Source organism: Durio zibethinus, chromosome 9 (genome assembly GCF_047325235.1).
Source record: "Durio zibethinus cultivar Kanyao isolate XHJ-2024 chromosome 9, ASM4732523v1, whole genome shotgun sequence".
NCBI classification, from domain to species: Eukaryota; Viridiplantae; Streptophyta; class Magnoliopsida; order Malvales; family Malvaceae; genus Durio; species Durio zibethinus.
The window spans coordinates 8,321,945-8,347,211 of record NC_143170.1 but is presented as its reverse complement, the minus strand read 5'-3'; the positions used below and the strand labels follow the sequence as shown (position 1 = coordinate 8,347,211).

The 25,267-nt window shown below is 32.6% G+C and overlaps 1 protein-coding gene across 5 annotated transcripts; it reads right to left on the bottom strand.

Annotated features, from left to right (window-relative positions):
- Positions 1-1,199: 1,199 nt before the first annotated feature.
- On the bottom strand, positions 1,200-22,084 carry LOC111310666 (uncharacterized). 5 transcript variants are annotated; one of them, XM_022910118.2, is made up of 15 exons: positions 21,721-22,021; positions 20,498-20,549; positions 19,226-19,316; positions 18,986-19,070; positions 18,690-18,774; positions 7,529-7,598; positions 6,829-6,898; positions 5,443-5,488; positions 5,060-5,309; positions 4,779-4,984; positions 4,608-4,682; positions 2,560-2,629; positions 2,246-2,326; positions 1,705-1,784; positions 1,200-1,586 (listed from the first exon to the last, which is right to left on the bottom strand). In XM_022910118.2, exons 3-15 carry the CDS (start codon positions 19,292-19,294, stop codon positions 1,508-1,510), a joined length of 1,266 nt encoding a protein of 421 aa, XP_022765853.1. In that variant the 5' UTR covers positions 19,295-19,316; positions 20,498-20,549; positions 21,721-22,021; the 3' UTR covers positions 1,200-1,507. The 5 variants fall into 5 exon arrangements, 4 of the variants coding, with proteins under 4 accessions (XP_022765853.1, XP_022765865.1, XP_022765849.1 ...); XR_002692596.2 differs by lacking the exon at positions 20,498-20,549 and adding an exon at positions 2,073-2,148 and having other exon boundaries at positions 1,572-1,586; positions 21,721-22,066; XM_022910130.2 differs by lacking the exon at positions 20,498-20,549 and having other exon boundaries at positions 21,721-22,084.
- Between the last annotated feature and the right edge of the window lie 3,183 nt (positions 22,085-25,267).

Sequence of the window (25,267 nt, the reverse complement as noted above, 5' to 3'; positions counted from 1 at the left end):
AAAAATTATTTTTCAAAATTATTTAGTTTCAACAAAAAAAATATGTTATTCATGTGTCACATGTTATTCACATATTAGTATTATGAATATTTCATGTTATTTATGTGTTTTCAAAGTAATAAACTTGATTAAGTAATCTTACATTCCCATATTCAACAAAACTCAAAAATTACATATTGTTCTTCAATATCAATTTTAAATTTCTCTATTAGAATCTAAAAATTTGAGAATCAAACTTCCCTCTAAAAGTTTTTTATAAAAAAAACCTCTATTCACAATTTTTTTCTTTTTATATCCACATGCTAAATACGATTAAAGTTCAAACATATTTTAAAGAAAATTACTCGACACAACCGATTAAATAATATCAATATTTACATAATTAAATTTATAATCTTTACTAAAATGCATATCTGAAATGTTTTTACTTTTTCTGGAAATGCAAACCACTTTCCGAAAATCAAATCCAATAAATTAAGAACTTTCTAAATATGCATTTTCAAGAAAACTAAAACTTTCCAAATATGCATTTTTGTAAGGCAAATAAACAATACCGACTGATGTGTACTTGCAAATATTATCTACATATAAAACTTCGTTTTAGTAGGTTTATCTAATTATCCGAAAATACATAATTGGAATGTGTAGATTTTTTTCATGAAATTGCAAAAATATTAAATGTGTAACTGAGATTTAAAAATAATTTAAGCACAAAAAATTAATTCATTTTAGAGATAATTGTCTAAAAACTTTTATTTTATTTTTTACTTATAAAGAGTAAAGAGATTGTTGCATATAGAATTTTCCTTTTATTGGCTGAACTACCATTCCATATTTGAAGTTTCTATTTTCTGAATTACGTTTTAAAAGATTATTATGCATCCAAATGTATTCAATTGAAGGTAAAAAAAAAAAGTCGGCTCAATACTAGTCAAAATAATCTTAGTTGGGTCAACTTTAGTATTTAATTTATATAAAATTCTCTGCGAATGAATTACTTTTTGACATGTCTTATTAATTTTCTATGTTTGCAACTGTCTATCCATTGAGTTATTTGTAATTTTATATGGTGCTTACTTTATAAGCCTATTAAAACAAATTTCTAACCTGTTGATTAACCGCCTTCAAACAATTTACTTGCACAAGAACCAACAAATGGAATAAAATGAATATTACAGTAGGGAATTCATTCTAAAGTATAAAAAAAAGGATCAAAACATGTTATTCTGCACTTTTAATCCAGTTATCAAGCAAGCAAAATCCTGAACTCAATGCCAGAAGAAGAATACTGTTACCAAATTATATTTACATTTATGAGGTTAAAAGGAAAAATGAGAGGGAATCTTGTTGTGATTCTAACATATGCATTTTCTATATCTCTATGCTAGCTTATGTCAATTCAAACAAGCAACAGTGTGAAAACTTTATAAAAACATCTGACCTGCCTAAAGTTGCTTGATCTTTGCCGCTCACTCTCATTTATAGAGAAAAGTTGCCAAGTTAGAAGTTAAACATCATATACAGGTAAACGTTCTTCAATAGAAAGACGACAGATTGGGCATTTTCTACACTTCTCGCAGCAGGTCCTGCAATGCAAAAGAACTGATGAGCATAGCATCAAGAATTATATTAAAATGTTAAAATTAAGAGCAAAATGGATTGAACTTCATTTGGATACATGCTGAAATTGCAATCGCATCAAACCTGCAAAGAATACGATGCCTACAGGGGAGCAAAACCACACTAATCTCTCTCTCGAAGCAAACCCTACATAACACTTTCTCCTGTACACAAGAACACGCACAAGTCAGCTGCACAATAGAAGATATCTCATTCCAGCTTCATCAGGCTTACAATGCAGAACTTGACAATTAATGATACAACCATCAACAATATTGACAACATCAGCAACTTCCTACATCACCAACCTAACCAAGCAAAGTTAATAAGGATCATAGCTTCTTATCATCAAATTCCCAAAAAAAAATTATGATATCTTTAACATTAGAAGAGAGAGAGAGAGACCATGTAGCAACAAGAAAGTTTAAGAAAGGCGATTCAAGCATATGTACTTTTCAAAGTCAAGAACTTCCAAATACTGGTGAACATCTCAAATGATGGAATATGACTCGCATTTCACCGAATTCACTGCATTTGTACTATATGGTCACAGAAAGCACAAGACTAACTGAATGAATTTACTATTTCGCACTACATAGCAACGTTGGTAAAGTTGAAAAATTACATTTTGAAGTCTTTCAAACTCCTGCTGACTAAATTTTGTGATTTCTGTTTGCTCACCAAGAGCTGCCTGAAGCCTCCATACCTGAGATGAAACAAACCATATAAAATATATGCACAGGCAAGGCAGGGCCAGGATCATTAAAATTGGTGGAATTGCAAGTATATCACACTGACACAATGTCGAAAGCAAAACCATGATATCAAATGCAAGAGAAGAAAAACGTGCAAGAGAATGTTGTATAAACTACAAGTACAATTAAAGAGATGCAATAACCCAGTCAAAAGAGAAAGGAACGGTATAAGAACAATAATCACCTCCTCAGCTAGATCCCTTTTAGGCATTTTCTTAACTATCTCAGGTGGATAACCAGAGAAGGTGTTATACCTGCATAGAGCATTCAAATGAAAAAAGGTTAGTGTGGGAAAACACTTATTTACAGCTGGTTGTAATCTTGTAATCTGTATATTTATATTTGTATCTCTAGAATTAAGTATTTGTATCCCTAGAATTAAGGAAGATTTAGTTTCCTATTTTAACCCCTAGTTAGTTGTATATAAACCTAAGATTCTTGTATAATTGAAAAGTAGCAGTTTTTCAATATACATTCAATTTCCACAGTTAGGAAAAGAGGTAGTGAGGGAGCCCAAAGAATAATCCAAAAGACTGAATACTAAGAGTAAACTCAAAAAATTAATCAAAATCTATGATCAGTTAAAAATGGAAAAGGATTTATTGTCAACTAATACCACTAAGAGAAATTTTGCCAACTAATACCACTAAGAGAAATTTTTCCACGCCATGAAATTACATCTTCAGCACCATTCCCTCAGTCTATTCTTGAATTTTAGTTTCTTTAAACCAAAAGCATGTTTTGTGGCCTCCACTGCCCACAAAAATAAAAGAAAATCAAATAAATCTCAAGTGAATAACCTGTTCAGTTCCTTGCTTTGTGTCGCTCAATCAAGGTGCAAAACTCACTCAAACTAGAGTTGCCCAAAAAAGACAACAAAACCAGGAAGGCCAGTTTGGTTCAGGCTTTTTTTTGGTAATACCGTTAGGGATATCCCAAGGCTTTCCCTGGCCTAATCCCCTCCCTGGACGATCTTAGGAGTTCACTCCACCATATTAGCCTGGTATATTATTCAGGATTTTACTCCCAGACTGCTCCCCACAAGGTTCAAACCCAGATTGACACAGAAAGGGAGCTCCTCCCGATACTAACTGGACTAAAACCTTGTGGGTATTTTGGTTCAGTTTTTATTCAATAGGGTTCAACAATGTCAAAGAACCAAAGACTTTGATTTGACTTCGGCTAATGCTATTGAGAGCCAAATTAGTTCAAACGCAAAACTGAATTGAAAATATCACCAATCCAAATGCTTATTCTATGTTGACAAAATCTAAAATCCAAATAGGTAGCCACAGAAAAAGTAAAAGTCAAACACAAAAATTCTTTTTTATTTGATTTCAAGTTTTGTTTCAATAAAACCAAATTAGTCCAATTTAAAGAGAATTGAAGTTACTACTAACTTGAATTCTATACTTCAACTTTAATAAGATTTAAAAATGTTTTTCTTAAACTTGGCCCAGGAAAAAAAAAAGAACCATAACCTTAATAAGCAAACCGAGAAAGTTCAATTTTGTATAATATATTAATCTATTCAATATGGTTTTCAGTTTCTAAATTTGAACTAAACAATTCAGTCTTATTCAACATTTTCAAAAGCTCAAACTGAACCATATAAATACACTCCTAAGTCCTACCTGCCTATTTAAAAACTGTTAAAATGGGTTGATAAATGGATTACCCCTTTAAGAAGGCATAAATAGTTTGGATATGAGTTAACAAAAGTCTTAACCCAAATAAAGTCCATTTACCAATGGCGATGGGTAAATCTTTTGGTTAATGACATTCTAATTTGTATGGAACAAAATAAAATATTTATAAAAGATATCATGAACTATTCACCAGAGAAGTTACTCCATCTATCAAATTTCGGTTGTCCATCTTTCCTTTAAAAGAGTCTTTGAACACCTAAAAATCTTACATTTTTCTATGCTCCATATTTATTTTTTATGATATTTTTATTTTCTTTTGGCACTTAAAACAGTTCATATCAATATAATCACAATTCTTAAAATATTAACAAAAAGTTGAAGTCAAAGCTTTTTTTTCAAAATTTTCTTAATTACTACTATAGTCATGTCATTTTCACATACTACATCATGAAAGATAATTCACAATCTTTTGAGACACAACCTGGCACGCACAGCACTGAGAGATGTGGGGTGAGCAAAAAGAAAACCCTCATACAATTTGTGCATCTGTAAGAGGTAGAAAAGAAGCTAAAACAATACTAACCCAGAAGCCCCGTCATGGTAAAGTCGGGCCTGTTCCTCTCTACTGCCTTCATCAATTGACCACCAACCCAATAACCTGAATTTACGGACAGAATCAGTTGTGTCAATTCATGAACTGCACAATCTAGCCTAATAAAATTGTCAGCCTGTTTAGAAACCAAATAGTAAGTACCTAGAACCATGGTGCAAGAATCCGAAGCAATCATGGGCTCTTGATGAAAACCTGAAGTATAAGCCTGTGCTAGCTCCACTACGTAGTAGAAGTACAACTTTCTCTATTAACCTTGATGCAGCAAACAGCACACCAGCACCTTGCAGTAGGAAAAGAGGAGAGAACAAAATTGGAAGTGGTATATTTCTAGCACCAGCAGGTGTTCCCTGAAATTCGAAACAATCATAGATTTATTGATAACATATCCTAATCACAGCCAAGACCACCAATAATACAAGTACCTCCAAATGCATGCAGAGGAGGACTTGAAAACCAATTATAGGAAGTTTCATGATGTGACCACCAATATCTTGCAGGCCACAGATTGTATCTTGATGCTGATCTTCCTCTGCAGTAACTACTAAGCCACTGTTCCAGTCAAGATATCTGATAATTGTGGTAGATGGACCAGCTTCTCTTGCAGGGGAGTTTCTATGAATTACTGGATTAGACCACTTTGTACAGACAAGAAAAGCAAAGCTCTCAGCAATACTGCATGAAAAAATGTCTTAGCATTTATCTCCTTTTTCTAGTCACTCAAGCTTAAGCAGACTATCATAGCACTATTTCAGCTAAATAATACTCAAAAAACAAATCAATGAAATTAAAAGCAGCAAAGCTGTACCCAAAATTTATGAACAAGTCCCACCAGCCAAGAGCACCTACATCACCTGCAATATTTGTAGAGGAAAACCACAAACAGTAATCATGAAGAAGGAAATTTTACCAAAAGAGAAAGTTACATCAATCTATTTATGGCCTCAAAAAGTGCTGCAAACTCCAAACCAAGAATCTAGATAAAAAAAGGAACCAAAACACCAATGCATTTAGATAATCAAATTTTGGTGATTAAGAAGTGATGTCAATTCTGAACTACGATTTTGGGGAAATTAATGCACGCATGCATGTGCAAATATACATGTGCATGATAAGAGAGACGATGTACAAAAGAAGATATTAAAATATGACTCTGAAGTATACCAACCACAGACATACTCAAATATGCCTTTTCCCCAGGAAAACATGATGCACTACACAAATCCCTTTGTTTGGACCACTTTATTTAAACTTTAAATCAATAAATTATATTTCTATTTTCCTTTAGGATCTTTCTCCCCCCCCCCCCCCCCTCACTCTCCCTTCTCTCTCGTAAAGACCATGACTTCACAGAAGTTTAGAAGATTAAAGAAACAGCAGTTGTTGCTAGACAAATGTCTCAATAAAATAACTACTGCAAATCAAAGATCAATATGCAAGGAAGAACACCATTCCATAAAGAGGGGCAGGCCTTATCATTTTATTGATATGATACAAAGCCAACTACACATTAATAGGATATTTAGGAATTGTGATTAGATAAAGAGGTCATGCTAAATGCTTGAACTATTACAGTAAATAAGACAACTAAAGGCCTTTCTTATACCACATTATTATGCCTTAACCTGCTTATGCACCAAAAAACAGATAATGATTTTAAGTGCAATGGAATTGGGGGTCAAACAAACCCAGAGGACAAGACATTAAAAATGTTAATAATAATAATATGGACATAATAACTCATAAGGTGATAACACAGCAAACTAGATCTACATGAAGATATCAAGATTAATAGCTTCTGATAGTGCAAAACACACAAATTTCCTTACAGGAGTCATTTGGCACTCGAGCAAGAATACACAAATAAGCATAACAAGAGTACAAATATTCAAGCTTCTGAAACCTCCAGGACTAAAATGTTCACGTTTTTGTTTCTCTTTTGTAGAAAGCTAAAAACTACACAGCAGTCATTAGGCACACATACTTCCCCAATCCATATACCTTTAAGTTATCAGAAAATGGTACCCAGTAATTTGTAACTTTGCCAATACAAGAGTGATATGTTCCTCTGGAATGATATAGATTACAGGATCTAGAACTAGAACATAAAGCTTATGGACAAAGATAATATGCCTCGTTAGTTTATGTGCAACACCTCATAATGTATTTAAGTTAAGGGGAGTAAAGAAATTACCACATAACTTAAGAAGGGTGAAGATTGTAGCAGCAACAAAGAAGACCATGGAAATTGCAACCCAGAAGTGCTACAAATCATAAACAGGAGCCTATCAACAGTCAATTTTATATCTACTTGACAGGCTTATATCCCAAATAAAAGAAAATATTCTATTACAAGAACCATGTTTCTCAAAAATGCTCAAGATGTGTTCCATGATACCTAGATATAACATGGTAGCCATACATCAAAATAATTATACATTTACTATTAACTCTTTTTTTTTTTTTTGAATAAATGAAGAACAAAAGAAATAAAGGCACTAAGGGGTAACAGGTTCCAATCTTATCCGCTAATTCATACACTCGATTCATTAATATCCATTTTCACATTCCACTAAGTCCCTTGTATTCAGAGCCTTTATAGTTTTTCTCAATTGTCTACGTCAAATATTAATAAAAACAAGAAAACAAATAAAATATAAAAAAGAATAATTCTGCTATTTACTCCATTTTCCTCCATGAAAAAGCTTAAATCTGAATGCTATGCATGGGTTGAAAGTTCTTAAGGATCAAATCAAGCCCAAAGGATTAGATATTAGAAGAGAATCTTCATCTTCATCTTTTAATCTGAATCTCTTATAATAATTAATATGTAATTCGGCAAAAGAACACCATATAAACAGGACCACCAAATTGCCAAGTTCAGTAGAACTTACAGGGAGTGTCTCCCATATTGCTTCATCACTTATGCTTTCATCATCTCCTGGCATCAGAGCCCTGCACATTCTGAAGATGAAAATGACATCAATAACTATGATAATTGCTTAGAACATACAAAGAAATTTGAATTACAAGGGAACAAGGGAAGGACGGGAAAAAATGAGCTTAAATTTCAATCATTTAATGCTGAAGATAATTTACCCTAATACACATTTCTAGAATGCAGCTCTATAGTAAGAAACATAACAAAGGGAAGAAGAAACACAAATCTGATATCATATTGTGGGAAAACATTTAGTTACAAGTGGTTGTATTTTGTAATCTGTTGATTGTAATCTGTTGATTGTAATCTGTATATATCTGTATCCCTAAAATTGAGAATTTGTATCTCTAGAATTAAGGACAGAATATCAAGATAGACAATTCCTTGATTATAGGGATTAGATTTAGGAATATTTAGTTTCCTAGTTTACTCTCTAGTTAGTTGTATTTAAATCTATGGTGTTTGTATGATTCGCAACACAAGTTTTCAATATACTCTCATTTTTCCACATGGTATCAGAGCCTTAGACTTTTCTTGGGAAGAAAATTTCTCAGCCTTCATTGCTGAATTTTTATTTTTTTTAGGCCTTCATAGCCAAATTCTGTTAAGTCTGTCATACTTTTATTTTGTTCCTTTTTGGCCTTCATTGCCTATACTTGTTTCAGTCCTGAAAAAGGTAATCATGTCAGAAATAGCAGAATCTGCCGCTACTACTCGATTTGGAGAAGTAACAACTGGTCAAATCACAACGGAACTACAGAATATCCAAGCTGCATACAGGTTGAATCGAAAGAACTACTTGAAGTGGTCTCAGTTGGTTCAAACCTTTCTAAAAGGGAAAGGAAAATTGAGCCATCTTCTTGGCACTGGTCCTGAGAAAGGAGATCCAAAATTTGAGGCTTGGGATGAAGAGGATTCTATGGTTATGTCATGGCTGTGGAATTCTATGACGCCAGATATTAGTGACACTTGTATGTTTTTGTCCACGGCCAAAGACATTTGGGAATCAATTCGTCAAACCTATTCCAAAGTTAAAGATGCTGCTCAAGTCTATGAGGTCAAGATCAAGACTGCAGCTCTCAAACAAGGGAATAAGTCAGTCACAGAGTATGCTATTCTTCTTAAAAATCTTTGGCAAGAGATGGATCACTACCGGTGCATAGAAATGAAGTGCAGTGAAGATGCAACAACTTTGAAGAAATTTATTGAAAAAGATCGAGTCTATGATTTTCTTGCTGGACTGAATGTTGAGTTTGATCAAGTCAGAGTCCAAATTCTGGGAAAACAGGATCTGCCTTCTTTAAATGAAGTGATATCCATGGTTAGAGCAGAAGAGGAGTGATGCTTGACAGTGTGCATGTAGAAGGATCTGCTATGGTCTCTAATGGTGGGAAGAACCAAAGCTTAGAACAATTACCAGTCAGTGAGAATGGGAAAGGTGATTCGGCTAAAACTTCAAATCGCGACAATCTTTGGTGCACCTATTGCAAGAAGCCAAGGCACACCAGAGATTGTTGCTGGAAACTACATGGAAAACCTTCAACTTCAAGCAAAGAATGGGGTTATAAAGGAGGACAGCCAAGAAATCAAGGACAAGCTCACATGACTGCAATGGAGTTAAACCAGGAGAAGCCTCAGGAACAAGGAGAGTTGGATAAAAAAGAGATTGAGAAACTGAGAAGCCTATTGGGAACTTTTGAAAAGGCTACTGGTGTATGCTCCTTGGCACATTCAGGGAAGGACTCTGGTGCAGGTAAAGTCTCTAATTCTCATGGATTAAATGTCTCAGATAAGTCCATTAAGAGTTCTTGGGTCATTGACTCAGGAGCCACAGACCACATGACACATTCTTCACAAAAGTTTAGTACATATACCCTATGTCCTGGTACTAAGAAAATTACTGTTGCAGATGGTTCACTTACTACAGTGGCAGGATTAGGAGATATTCAAATTAATCCCTCATTCATTCTTAAAAATGTTCTTCATGTTCCTAGATTGTCTACTAATCTGATATCTATACAAAGACTTACTAGAGACATGAACTGCAATGTGACTTTTTATCCCTCTTACTGTGAATTTCAGGACCAGGGTTCGGGGAAGAGGATTGGACTTGCTAAGGAGAAGGATGGACTATACTATCTTGAGACATCCAACAACATAAGTAATATCAAGAATAGTTTACCTTTGTCATTTCTTTCTAAACAATCTTCCAATAAAGACAAAATCTGGCTTTATCATTTTCGTTTTGGACACCCTTTTTTTGGAACTTTGAAAAACATGTTTCCTTCTTTGTTCAAAGGATTAAACGTTGAAGAGTTTCATTGTGATGTTTGTGAACTTGCAAAACACAGACGTGTATCTTTTCCAATTAGTAACAAAAGAAGTTCTACTCCTTTTTACTTGATTCATAGTGACATTTGGGGTCCCTCTACAGTACCTAATATTTCTGGGGCAAGATGGTTTGTGTCATTCATAGATGATTGTACCAGGGTTTCTTGGGTTTTTTTACTTAATTCCAAATCAGAGGTGAATAGTGTGTTTTTTAGCTTCCAAAACATGATCCAAAATCAATTTGGAGTGAGAATCAAGAGATTTAGGTCTAATAATGCAAGAGACTATTTCAACCAGAGTCTATCCACCTATTTCCAAAATGAGGGGATTATCCATGAGTCATCTTGTGTTAATACTCCACAGCAAAATGGAGTGACAGAGAGAAAAAACAGCCATTTACTAGCCACAACCCGAGCCTTCCTTTTTCAAGCAAATGTGCCCAAATCTTACTGGGGGGAAGCTATTCTCACTGCTACACACATTATAAATAGGTTACCTTCAAGGGTTTTAGGATTTAAAACTCCTATGGAACTACTCTCACAATTCTATCCCAACCTTAATACCACAAACAACCTCACACCTAGGATATTCGGTTGTACATCATTTGTTCATGTTCACAATCATAATAGGGGAAAGTTGGATCCGAGAGCAATTAGGTGTATTTTTGTGGGGTATTCATCAACTCAGAAAGGGTATAAGTGCTATCATCCTCCTACCAAAAAGTTCTATGTGTCTACAGATGTCACTTTTAAAGAAAGTAAACCATTTTTTACTCAACCTTATCTTCAGGGGGAGACATCATTTATAGAAGATAAGGATAAAGACTTCTTTTTTCTTGACTTGTCATCCTCCTCCAAAACAGTTTCAGCCATTAATTCTTTTGAGCCTAAACCCATTTCTTCAGAGTCCAAGTCAAACACTGATTCTAAATCTGAACCCATTCCAAACATAGAAGTTGTGACTAAGGATAATACTATTCTTGATTCTGTGAAAGAATTACAAGTTTACTCAAGAAAGAAAGTTCCAGTTCCTGAACCAGTGCAAATCCAAGAACTTGATCCTAACTCTGAAAATGAGGTAATTACAGTCTCTGATTCTATTTCTCAAAATGAGCATGACTCTCCTAAAATTAGTAATTATGATCTACCTATTGCCATTAGGAAAGGAACTAGAGAATGTACTAAACATTCATTATACCCAATCTCTAATTTTGTGTCATTTGAAAAGTTTTCACCATCCCATAAGAATTTTCTTGTGAGCCTAAATACTATTTCTATTCCAACTACATTATCTGAGGCATTATCTAATGAGAAATGGAGGCAGGCGATGAAAATAGGAATGGAGGCCTTAGAGAAAAATAAGACATGGGAACTGGTAGAGTTGCTTGCAGGAAAACATCCAGTTGGGTGTAAATGGGTTTTCACTGTAAAGTATAAGGCAGATGGTACTATTGAAAAATACAAGGCCAGGCTGGTGGCTAAGGGCTACACTCAAACTTATGGAGTGGATTATCAGGAAACTTTTGCTCCAGTTGCCAAGATGAATACAGTTAGGATTTTATTGTCCTTGGCAGCAAATTACAATTGGCAGCTTCAACAATTTGATGTAAAGAATGCCTTTTTACATGGTGATTTGGAAGAAAAAATATATATGAAAGTTCCACCGGGTTTTGAGGGTCATCTAGAAGTAAAAAAGGTATGCAAGCTGAAAAAGGCTTTATATGGCCTTAAACAGTCTCCTAGGGCCTGGTTCGGGAGATTTGCCAAAATGATGCTAGGAATGGAATATAAACAGAGTCAAGAGGATCACATACTGTTTATCAAGCACTCAGATTCAGGGAAGGTCACAGTTCTGTTAGTATATGTTGATGATATAATTGTAACTGGAGATGATGAAAAAGAAAGAGTCTCTAAAACAGTGTTTGGCCAGAGAATTCGAGATAAAAGAGCTAGGGAGATTGAAGTACTTCTTAGGAATTGAAGTAGCCCACTCACGTCATGGTATTTTTATCTCACAACAGAAATATGTGATGGATCTTTTGAAGGAAACTGGGAAGCTCGCATGTAAACCTGCAAGTACCCCTATAGATCCCAATCATAAGCTTGGAGAAGCTAATGAAGATGCTGCTGTAGATAGGGAGATGTACCAGAGATTAGTTGGAAAATTTACTTATCTCTCACATACTAGACCTGACATAGCATATGCTGTGAGTGTGATAAGTCAATTTATGCATAATCCTAAAGAAGTACACCTACAGGTTGTCTACCGTGTACTACACTATTTGAAGGCTAATCCTGGGAGAGGTATCTTGTTTAAAAGAAATTCAAGGTTGGTACTAGAGGCATATACAGATGTTGATTATGTAGATTCAGTAACCGACAGAAGATCTACCTCAGGCTACTGTACTTTTCTAGGTGGTAATTTTGTAACTTGGAGGAGTAAAAAACAGAATGTGGTGGCAAGATCAAGTGCTGAAGCAGAGTTTAGGGCAATGGCTCAAGGAATTTGTGAACTACTATGATTAAAGATTATTTTAGAAGACTTGAAGATCAAATGGGATGGACCAATGAGACTTTACTGTGATAACAAATCTGCAATAAGCATTGCACACAATCCTGTGCAACATGACAGAATAAAACACATTGAAGTAGATCGGCACTTCATAAAGGAAAAACTAGACAGTGGATTGATTTGCACCCTATATGTATCAACTAAGGGTCAACTTGCAGATGTGCCGACTAAAGGTCTCAACAGTGGGACATTTCAGGAAATTATTTCCAAGCTGGGAATGGAAAACACATATTCACCAGCTTGAGGGGGAGTGTGGGAAAACATTTAGTTACAAGTGGTTGTATTTTGTAATCTGTTGATTGTAATCTGTATATATCTGTATCCCTAAAATTGAGAATTTGTATCTCTAGAATTAAGGACAGAATATCAAGATAGACAATTCCTTGATTATAGGGATTAGATTTAGGAATATTTAGTTTCCTAGTTTACTCTCTAGTTAGTTGTATTTAAATCTATGGTGTTTGTATGATTCGCAACACAAGTTTTCAATATACTCTCATTTTTCCACACATATATTTCCAAGGCACATACCTACGGCATCACCTAGTCCATTTGTACTTAATTGTTACCAAAAGGACATAAAAAATATAGTTTTCATAAAAAGTGAAGTACTTTATGTCCATTCGAACAGAAGTCACAAAGCCACCAGAAAGTCATAGCTCTCTTGCTTTCATTTTTCAAAAATATAATGCTCTCAGTCTAGAATAGACTGCCACAAACAATTCAATTCAGCTGGCTTCATCCCCTGATGATCATATCATACTTACTTTTTTTGGTCCTTAGTTAAAAGTAAAACCAGGGAATGACAAAGAATGATGAAAGCTTAGGTGCCTAGAATAAACAGTCAATGGTTAATCTTTTTTCTTATATAACTCACAGGAAGATTATCAACCCTTCATTGCTATTATTAGCTAGTTTCTAGCTTGGCTATCATGCTCTCTGGCTGACCAACAAGATAAAGTTTGTCAGCTGTTACGTATGAATGAAGCATTTTTTTTCTTTTTCATCTAACATGAATTCATATACTTCAATACATAGCTCATTTTCTTTACTTTGAAAGTTTATATTAAAAATTGCCATCTTGCCCAAGGCTTTTTGCCTTTAGAAGATACTGACTAATTGAGCTAATGCAATAGTTTGTTTTCCTTACTTTGAAAAGCTTACATTAGAAGTCACCATCTTGCCAAAGGCATTTTTCCCTAAGCTACTGACAAGTTAAGCTAATGCAATTAAGAGATTGGGCATGACACATATTCTGACAGCCCGCTTACTCTCACAACTATAATACATAACAAGGCAAAGGCCAATGTGGATATTTGCCAATGTACTATGAGATAACAATACTATCCTTTTCAGCCTTCTATATTTGTATTGATCCCTAAATAAAACCAAATAGTATAATAATACAATAAAAACTTTAATGTCTTTGTTTCCTAACAAGCAATCAAGGTTTGAAATAAACATGTCTAATAACATGGTGAATGCCATTGTACATTGTTTCACAATGAGTGAGTGAAGCCACATATTGGTTGAATCCCACATGCACAAATTAACCCTTGATGAGGTCAGGCATATTCCAAAAACACAAATTGGTACCTTGTATCGGAAAACACTTATTTACAGCTGGTTGTAATATTGTAATCTGTATATTTATATTTGTATCTCTAGAATTAAGTATTTGTACCCCTAGAATCCCTAGAATTAAGTATTTGTATCCCTTGAATTAAGGACAAAAAATTAGGATAGACAATCCCTCAATTATAGGATTAGTTTTAGAAAGATTTACTTTCCTAGTTTACCCACTAGTCAGTTGTATATAAACCTAAAGTGCTTGTACAATTCTTAAGAGCAGCTTTTCAATATACATTCAGTTTTACTCTTAGTTTTTCATAGTTTTATTTTTTGGTTTTTCCACATGGTATCAAAGCTTTAGGCTCTTCTTGGGAAACAAAATTTTCAGCCTTCATTGCTTAACTTCTATTTTAGGTCTTCATAGACAAACCCTATTAAGAACTTCATAGCCATTTTATTTTTCCCTTCTTTAACCTTCATTGCTAAGAGTTATTTCTAGTTATATCTTAAGAATTGTTTCAATGCAAAGAAAGATAACAAAATCTGCTATCACTACCACCCAATTTGAGGAATTGTCAACTAGTAAAGCCATTGAAGTACTACAAATGTCTCAGGAACAAGGAGAATAGAACAAAGAAAAGATTGAGAAGCTAAAAAGCCTATTGAAAACCCTTGAAAAGCCTATGGGTGTATGTTCCTTAGGTAAGGTCTGAAGTACAGGTAAAGTATTTGATTCTCATAGATTAAATGTTTCGGTTAAGCCTATTATGAATTATTAGATCATTGACTCAGAAGCCAAATACCAAATGACACATTCCTCGAAGAAGTTTAGTACATGTACCCTGTGTCTTGGCAATAAAAAAATTGTTATTGTAGATGATTCACTTACTACAGTAGTAGGATTAGGAGATATTCAAATTAATCTTTCATTTGTTCTTAAAAATGTTCATGTTTTTCGATCGTCTACTAATCTGATATCTATACAAAAACTTACTAGAGACGTGAACTGCAAAGTGACTTTTTATCCCTTCTATTGTGAATTTCAAGACCAAAGTTCAATAAAAAAGATTGGACTTGGTAAGGAAATTGATGGACTATACTATCTTGAGACATCAAATTATACAAGTAATAACAAGAATAATTTACCTTTGTCATTTCTTTTTGAAAAATCTCTCAATAAAGGCAAAATTTGGCTTTATCATTTTCGTCTTGGACATCCTTCTTTTGAAACTTTGAGAAACATGTTTCCTTATTTGTTCAAAGGATTAAATATTGAAAATTTTAATTGTGATGTTTGTGAACTTGCAATGCATAGACATTTGTCTTTTTCAATTAGTAGCAAAAGAAGTTCCACTCCTTTTTACTTGATTCATAATGACTTATGAGGTCCCCCTACAATTCCTAGTATTTCTGGTGCAAGGTGGTTTGTTTCTTTCATGGATGATTGTACTAGGATTTCTTGGATATTTTTACTTAAATCCAAATCAAATGTGAATAATGTGTTTTTAATCTTCCAAAACATGGTCCAAAATCAATATGGAGTAAAAATCAAGAGATTTAGGTCTGACAATGCAAGAGACTATTTCAATCAGAGTCTATCTACCTATTTCCAAAAAAAAGGGATTATCCATGATTCATCTTATGTTAATACTCCACAATAGAATGGAGTGGTAGAGAGGAAAAACAGCCATTTACTAGCCACAACCCGAGTTGTACTTTTTCAAGCAAACGTACCCAAATTCTACATGGGGAAGCTATTCTCATTGCCACACACATTATAAATAGGTTACCTTCAAGGGTTTTGGGATTCAAAACTCCTATGAAACTACTTTCACAATTCTATCCCAACTTTAATACCACAAACAACCTCACACCTAAGATATTTGATTGTACATCATTTGTTCATGTTCATAGTCATAATAGGGGCAAATTGGATTCTAGAGCAGTTAAGTGCATTTTTGTGAGGGTATTCATCAACTCAAAAAGGGTATAAGTGCTATCATCCTCCTCCTAAAAAATTCTCTGTCTACAAATGTCACTTTTGAAGAAAGTAAACCATTTTTTTCTCAACCTTATCTTTAGAGGAAGACTTCATTAATGGAAGATAAGGATAAAGACTTCCTTTTGCTTGACTTGTCCTCCTCTTCAACATTTTCACCCATTAATTCTTCTGAGTCTAAACCTGTTTCTTTTGAATCCAAGTCAAACACTAAATTTGAGTTTGAACCCATTCCAAACACAGAAGATGTGACAAAAGATAATATCGTTGTTGATTATATGAAGGAATTACAGGTGTACTCAAGAAGGAAAGTTCCAACTCCTGAACCGATGCAAGTCCAAGAGCTTGATCCTAACTCTGAAAATGAGGTAACTACAATCTCTTACTCTATTTCTCAAAATGAGCATGAATCTCCTAAAACTATAACTAGTGATTATAATCTACCTATTGCCATTAGGAAAGAAACCAGAAAATGTATCAAGCATCCATTATACCCAATCTCTAATTTTGTGTCATTTAAAAAATTCTCACCATCCCACAAAAATTTCCTTATGAGCCTAAACACTATTTTTATTCCAACTACATTATCCGAGGCATTATCCAATGAGAAATAGAGGCAAGCCATGAAAATAGAAATGGAGGCCCTAAAGAAAAATAAGACATGGGAACTGGTAGAGTTCCCTAAAAGAAAAAAATGCAATTAGGTGTAAATGGGTTTTCACTATAAAATACAAGGTGGATGGATCGTACTACTGCAAGGTATAAGGCCAAGTTGGTGGCTAAAAGCTATACTCAAATTTATAGTGGATTATCAAGAAACTTTTACTCCAGTTGCCAAGATGAATACAATTAGGATTTTCTTATCCTTGGCTGCAAATTACAATTGGCAACTTCAACAATTTTGTGTAAAGAAGGCCTTTATACATGGTGATTTGGAAGGAGGAATATATATGTACATTCCACCAGGATTTGGAGGTCATCGAGAAGCAACCAAAGTACGCAACTTGAAAAAGGCTTTATATGGCCTTATACAATCTCCTAGGGCTTGGTCCGGGAGATTTGCCAAAGTGATGCTAGCAATAAGATATAAGCAGAGTAGAGGAGATCACGCACTGTTTATCACGCACTCGGATTCAGGGAGAGTGACAGCTCTATTAGTTTATGTTGTTGATATAATTGTAATCGGAGATGAGGAAAAAAAGAGAAAATCTCTAAAACAGTGTTTGGCTAAAGAATTTGAGATAAAAGTGCTAGGGAGATTGAAATACTTCCTAGGAATTGAAGTAGCTCACTCACGGCAAGGTACTTTCACCTCAAAACAGAAATATGTGATGGATCTTTTAAAGGAAACTAGGAAGCTCACATGTAAACCTACAAATACCCCAATGGATCCTAATCATAAACTTGAAAAAGCTAATGAAAATGATGCTATAGATAAAGAGATGTACAAGAGATTAGTTGGAAGACTCATTTATCTCTCGTATACTAGACCTAATGTAGCATATGCTGTGAATATAATAAATCAATTTATGTATAGTCCAAAAAAAGTGCACCTACAGACTGTCTACCATGTATTACACTATTTGAAGGCCAATCTTGGGAGAGATATTTTGTTCAAAAAATTTTGGGGCTGGTTCTAAAAGTGTATACAGATGCAGATTATACAAGTTCAATAACTTAAAAAAGATCCACCTCAGGCTACTGCACTTTCCTAAGTGGTAATCTTGTGACTTGGAGGAGTAAAAAACAAAATGTGGTGACAAGATCAAGTGCTAAAGCAGAGTTCAAAGCAATGGCTCAAGGAATTTGTGAATTACTATGGTTAAAGATTATCTTAGAAGACTTGAAGATCAAGTGGGATGGACCAATGAGACTCTATTGTGATAACAAGTTTGCAATAAGCATTACACACAATCCTATGCAACATGACAAAACAAAACACATTGAAGTAGACCGGCACTTCATAAAGGAGAAACTAGATAGTGGGTTGATTTATACATCGTATGCATCAACCAAAGGTCAACTTGCAAATGTGTTGACTAAAAGTCTCAACAATGCAACATTTCACGAAATTATTTCCAAGCTGAAAATAGAAAACACCTATTCACCAGTTTGAGGAAGAGTGTGGGAAAACACTTATTTACAGCTGGTTGTAATCTTGTCATCTGTATATTTATATTTGTATCTCTAGAATTAAGTATTTGTATACCTAGAATTAAGGACAGAAAATTAGGATAAACAATCCCTCAATTATAGGATCAGTTTTAGAAATATTTAGTTTCCTAGTTTATCCACCAATTAGTTGTATATAAACCTAAAGTGCTTGTATAATTCTTAAGAGCAGTCTTTTAATATACATTCAGTTTTACTCTTAGTTTTCTACACAGTTTTATTTTTTAGTTTTTCCACACCTTGGAACCCAGTCTGCACAAAGATGCCGAAGTCAACTGACTCCCTGCATCAATTTATCAGAGCCTTATATAGTTCCACAATAACAAGGAAAAATGGGTAAGAGTCAACAAGAAATAATGTTCAGTTAAGTGGTGGCATAAACCAGAATTGAGATCTCTAATGATAAGTCTAGTGTATGATTTTAACATACCATGAAGGAGAAGTTCAAATATTTTTTAAATGAAAGTACCTGAAATTGTCAATTAGAATAATTATTTCAAACGCCAACAATGGAAGAAAGACAATCTTCAAGTTTACAGCAGCAAAATTGTGAACTGCGACAAAAGAATTAATAAAGTTCATGAACATGCCCCATCAAAGAAGAATGGAAAACTGTAACAATTTAATGTTTTACTTGACCTATAACTACAGAAATTAGAATTTGACATGTTGATCATAGAAGTAAAATAACCTACCTAATGGAGATGAAAAACATTAGAACCCCAGTAATATGAAAACAAGGAAAAGAAAGTGTTGGCTCTATACCATTTACACTCTCAAGATATATACAGAGAAGCAGCTCAAAGGAAATAAGTAGTGGTGTTGCAACAATAGTATGACATGGAGCCCACTGTCAAAGCAAAAAAAACCTCAATAATTATGGCTATAAAACTTGATTATGAATTTGAAATTTCAAATCTAGAAAATTTCAATAGAGAATTTATGTTTTAGTTAGTCAAAATTTAATTAAAGCAAAATGAGGGTCACAGTTACAGACTGACATACTTGACGATTATGGGGTACTGATGGAGCAGGTAAGGAAAACCTTCCACGCGCAACAACTCCATGAAACATCCAAAGTGGGAAAAATATTGTCCTGCAATCCAAAGCCATTAAATAAAGCAACTAAAACTTAAAATCAATGCAAGGAGATGATAATAAAAACAGAAAGCCATATGCCCAGGGTCACAAGGATGTGATATTTATCAACATTTAAATTGAAAACTACACAACATAAATTTACATATTCAAGCAACTTATATTCCCCTCCCTTCAAAACAACCATAACTTGAAGAAAATGAATCTATTTCCCTCATGAAATTTTTAGCTCTTCACTGTTTAAGAGCATTTGGTAACGCAGAATAGATCCAAAACATTAAAAATAATAATAATAAAGGAAAGAAGAGAAAGATTAAAAAAAAAGAAGAAAGAAGAAAATTCAAACATTAAGCTGAAAAGGCCAAATTTATAAAAGAACATGACAACCCTCAACATTTCAGATTTTATTTGAGGAGACGGCCATCATGTAATAGTAACCAGCAATGGCAATAAAATCCAATACTACGTAAAACCTAAGGCTGTGTAGTCAAACAGTAAGACTCACTGCCTCAAGCTCTTTGAATGGAGAAGGATTCACCTAGCATCTCCAAATCCCTCCACCTCAAAGTCCTCATCATTGATGTGTACAGAGATCGTGAACTCAAACAAGCTCTCACAACTGAAACCTCCTTGGATCTGATATCCACTCCATCACAGCAAAAACTCACTAATCCATCTCATCACCACCCACATAATAACCCTGGCACCCCATATCCCTTGCTTTTCTCTATTGTCCACTCACCACAATGACACCACCTTCTTGAGCCATGAATTCACAATTACAGTAATAAGTTCCAAAAAACCCAATAATACTGACTGTCAAACCATTTCTCAACAGTTAAAATCAAACAGCTTGAATTCACAACTCACGAAGTTTAACTGATTGAATTCACATAAAATTGATACAACTAAGAATTTCTTAAAATCTATTTTTCTGCATGATAGGAAGAACAGTCACTACTCTCCTTTGCTTGGACGATTTATTAGTTGTTTGATATCCCCAAATTTCATAAAGTTCAATCTCCTTTCTGATCCGGATAGCACTTGTATGCTTTGAGCAATAGACATTCACAACCGGACCATATTAAATGCAAAACTCATTTTATTTTGAAATTTCGACAAGATCCTAACATAAGCTTCTAACCATATTTTAGGAAGCACGGAAAGCCCTTGTCTCACCTGAAGAATGAAGATTGGCTTTTAGAATCCAAGTCTGAGAATTGTCATAATACTGTAATGGCTCCAACAAAAAAAAAAGGCAAACAGGTGCATGTCAGCCATTTTTCTTCATTACTGCTATGGTAAAATATCTGGTCATGCTATCCAATAAATACTGACAAACCAGACAGTGTAGGAAATCCCAATCTATTCTAAATACTAACAATGTGCAGCTGAATGTTACCAAGAATGTCCATAACATAATTCCTATTTTCCAATGATAATCAACTTCACTTGTGGTCTCGTCCTGTAGTATATTTTTGCCACTTCTTTTTTTTTTTCAAAAAGCAATTCTTTACTCATTCTCCAATTTCACACACAAAAAACTTAAGACAGTGAAAACGAATTTTGTACTTCGTCCATCCTTCTGGTCCACAGGCTTTACATTTCCCAAAAAGTCATAGTACAACCATCAGTACAAGTCCCTTTCCGCTAAAATAATAGACAAAATGAGCTTCAACTTAGCAAGGTCACGCAACAGAAAGTTTCCTTGGCAAATGAACCCTAATTGTGCCCGACAACAGCACTACCCAGACAAACTACCCTCAAACTGTTTTAAGTGACTTTTCTAGCATTTGTCTCCAAGTTATTGCTTTTTTTTTCAACATGAACCCTCAATTTCTTTTAACCTTTCGGTGTATTTTAAACTTTTGGCATTAATTCCATCTCTAATAACATAACAAGATCCATCAATGCACCCAATTAGAGAATGAAAAGGAAAACTCTATATTATTCAAAAATTAAATTGATTGCAAAATCATTCATTTATCAAAACTAATGTACAAATCCATCGCTTTTTAGCCACCAAAAAGAATCATTTTTGGCGACAATCCTTCCCTTTTCTACTAAACTTCTACAAGAACAAACTTTGCAAGCAAAAACATCTTCTTTCTTCAAAAAAAATAAATAAAACGGAAAGTAATTAAAGCTTCTTTTTTTTTTCAGCAACAGCAAGCGCTTCGTGAATAATCATTAAAACTTCTATTAATCCAAACAGATCCAAAAATTAGAAAAAAGAATTCTAAAACCTTCTTTGTAAGGACGAACTTTAATTTAAAAAAGAAAAAGAAAACGTTCAATTTCAGAAACAAATTCAACCAAAATCAAATTGAAACCAAAAAATGCAAAAAATCATTAATTAATTAATTAATATATAAGAGAGAGAGAGAGAGAGATGAACTGACCACCAAGAGTAAGAAACGACATGATCCAGCTTAAGAAGGAGCAAAAGCGTGAAACAGAAAAGAAGGCTATGCGCTGCCAAAGCCTGGGCCGACTTCAACACTCTTCTCCAGCTCATCTTCTTCTCTTTCTTCTTCTTCAAATTTCCGAAGCGATAACTTTTAACTCATAACGCAACAGAAGAGAGGAAAGCCCTAGTTGAAAGATAAAAAGAAACAGCTATTTTATTTCAGCGGTGCGCCCAATAGCGCATTTTCAGTCATTTGTTTTCTTTCTCTCTGTCTCTTCTATAGTTTCCGATTAATGACTTAAAAACAAAAATCATTTACTCTTTAAAAAAAAAAAATAACTCTACTTTCTCATTGAAATGTGAGATTTTAGGCTTTCCTTCGTGAAAAATTATTTTTGAAAAATTATTTTCATATTTTTAAATATTTATTTAGTAAAAAATTAATTAATTAATAAAAAATAATTTATTGATCAATAAAAAATAAATTTTTTTTTTAAATTACCTTATGAATTTGAAAAAAATATATTTTTTTTGAAAAAAATTGTCTATAAATATAATTATTTATTAATACTTTTGATCATAATTTTACTTATAAATAATATTATATTAATAAATAAATAACATTACATTAATAAATAATATTATTATATATTAATAAACTAGCTTTTTTAATCCATATAGTGCATGGGATTTTGTATTAAATTTTTCATAATTTTAAATTTATTTTTTAATTATTGATCTAATATATAATCATATATTTATAAATACGAAGTTACAATTAAATGATAATTTATACATAATATATTATAAATAATATTATTAATCTAAAAAAAATCTAAACTTTGGTAAGTTTTTAAGAATTATAAAAATTATTTTTTCAATAAAAAATATTTGCTTCAATTCATTTGCTAAATACTAAAAATTTTGTTACCATGTTTTTTCTTGTTTGGTAAAAAATTATGAATAAATATTTAAATAGTTAAGATTAATAATTATTTTTATGATAATGTTGATATATATATATATGATAATTATTTTTACTAAAAATTTTGCTACCATTTTTTTCTTGTTTGATTTATATGTATATATATATATATATATATTTGATTAAGCAACAAATCACAATTATTAATTTAGTCATAACCATTTGCTTTTCATTAGTTCTTATTTTTAACATACTTCAAGTAATTATTACACAAATATATTAGGCTTACAATTATTTATATATATGTCAATAAAATAAAGTTATTTTTTAGATAAAAAGAAAATAATGATTCTTTATGTTATGCTTTAAAAAATTCTTTTGAAATATTTTTTTATTTTTATCATTTTTAACATAATTGATAGTATTTTTTGTAGCTTAGATATGGTGGTAATCATCATTCTTCTCATACCATCCATTGTAAACAAAGAAATCTAATAATAGAAAGTATAGTAAAAAGAAATCGAGAATATAAGTTTACATATTAATTTACCAAGATTAAAGATATACAATAATAAGAACAAATATGTTAATAAATTAACTAAAACTAAAAACATTGAAAAAATAAATAAACCAAAAAAATATATAATATGAAAAGTTAATTATAATCAATCTAAGTTATGGATTAAAGAGAAACAAATAAATTAACCAAATATATAATATAAAAATATTTGAATTAAAACTGTAAACATCCAATTTGGTCCAAGCTCGGATCAATTGGGCCTGATCTAAATGGGTAAGCCCATTTTCAGTTTTGTTTTATTTTTATTTTATTTTGTATTTTTTATTTTGTATTTTTGTATTTTATTTATTATTATTTATTTATCTATTATTACTATTTATTAATATATATATATTTTACTATTACTTATCTGTTTATATATCTATTATTTATTATTATTTATCGATTATTATTATTATTTATCTATTTACATATTATCATTTTATATTTTTTTCTTGGTTGAATCCCGATTGGGATTAGGATTAGAAAGACTGAAATTCTGACGAAAATTCGGGGCTGGCAAAGTTAATATTTGATTCAAAGATTGAATCCAAATCTCATAAGGAATTGGGATTGATCAGAAACTCTTCTAATCAATCCCTATAAATAAGTGCTGAAAGAACAGAAAGGAAGAGACAGAAAAAGGCAGACATAGAGAAAAAACAGAAGCTAAAAAAGGATTTTTGTGCTTTAGAATAGCTTTAGGATCAGTGAAAATTTTTTAGAATTTTTGGTGAATTTTTTTCTGAAAATTTCTTAAAATTTTTCATATTTCGGTTGAATTTTCAAGTGAAGTTTGATTTTTCAGTGACTTTTCTGACCAAGTTTGAATTTTTCGGTCAGCTTCTCAGTTTTCGACGACTATTTCTAGAAATCGATCAACTTTTTGATGAACTTTCGATGAAAAATCCAGATTTTGATAAAAATTTCCAAAATCCAACAAGATTCAACTGGAGTTCTTCGTCGGTTTAAAGAGAAGGAAGAGAAAAGGAAGGGAAGAGAGAGAAAAGATGAGAGATCTGCTAAAAAAATAGAAGGGATAGCCTTTTATACTCGCTAAAAACGACGTCATTTTGGTGTTACTATACCCAGAGGATCCGCGCGTTTTGAAGTCGGGCCACCCGACTTGAACGTCAACCCGCTTTCGACCCGCGTTCAACCTAAGTGTAAGTCGTTTCCGAAGCCGAGCCGTTCCAGGTTTTCTTTTTTATTTTTTATTTATTTATTATTTATTGATTAGATTAGAATTGTTTAATACTTTTTATTTTATTTTTATTTTATTTTATTTATTTTATTTTCTTGAAATAAAATTCAAAAAATATTTTTGAAGAAAAGTTGAGAGTATCAATTTTCCTTGAAAATAAGCTTTCTAAAAAATATTTTTGAGAAAAAGTTGAAAGTATCAATTTTTCTTGAAAATAAGCTTTCTAAAAAATATTTTTTGAGAAAAGTTTAAAGTATCGATTTTCCTTGAAAATAAGTTTTTCTAAAAAAAATAATTTTGAGGAAAAGTTGAAAGTATCAATTTTCCTTGAAAATAAACTTTCTAAAAAATATTTTTGGAGAAAAGTTGAAAGTATCGATTTTTCTTAAAAATAATTTTTCAAAGTTTTCAAAAGTGGATTTTTAAGAAAAGGTTGAAAGTATCAATTTTTTCTGTACAAAAGCAATCATTTTTTTTTATTTTTTAAAATTTTTTTTAATGTTAAATAATTTGACGATGGAGCCTCTGCAAGTGAAACAGTAGTTTTCTTGCATACTCTTGAGGTGAAGAGATTTTTTCAATTTTTTACTAAAAGTATTAGAGTCAATTGAGAATAATTTTTAATAATTAATTACTTAGGTAAATTTTTAAGGGTTATTAGATAACACAAAATTAAGCTGGTACCATCTTTCGATGGGCGTTGTGAGAGTGCTATAACCTTCCTCACACGTAATCGAACTCTCGAACCCTGTTCTGGTTAGTAGACCCGAACCTATTCTTTTAGGAACTCTTAAGCTTAGGTGTTCCTTAAAAGGATAGATTCTTTAGGTGACCAATCGCACCTAGATAAA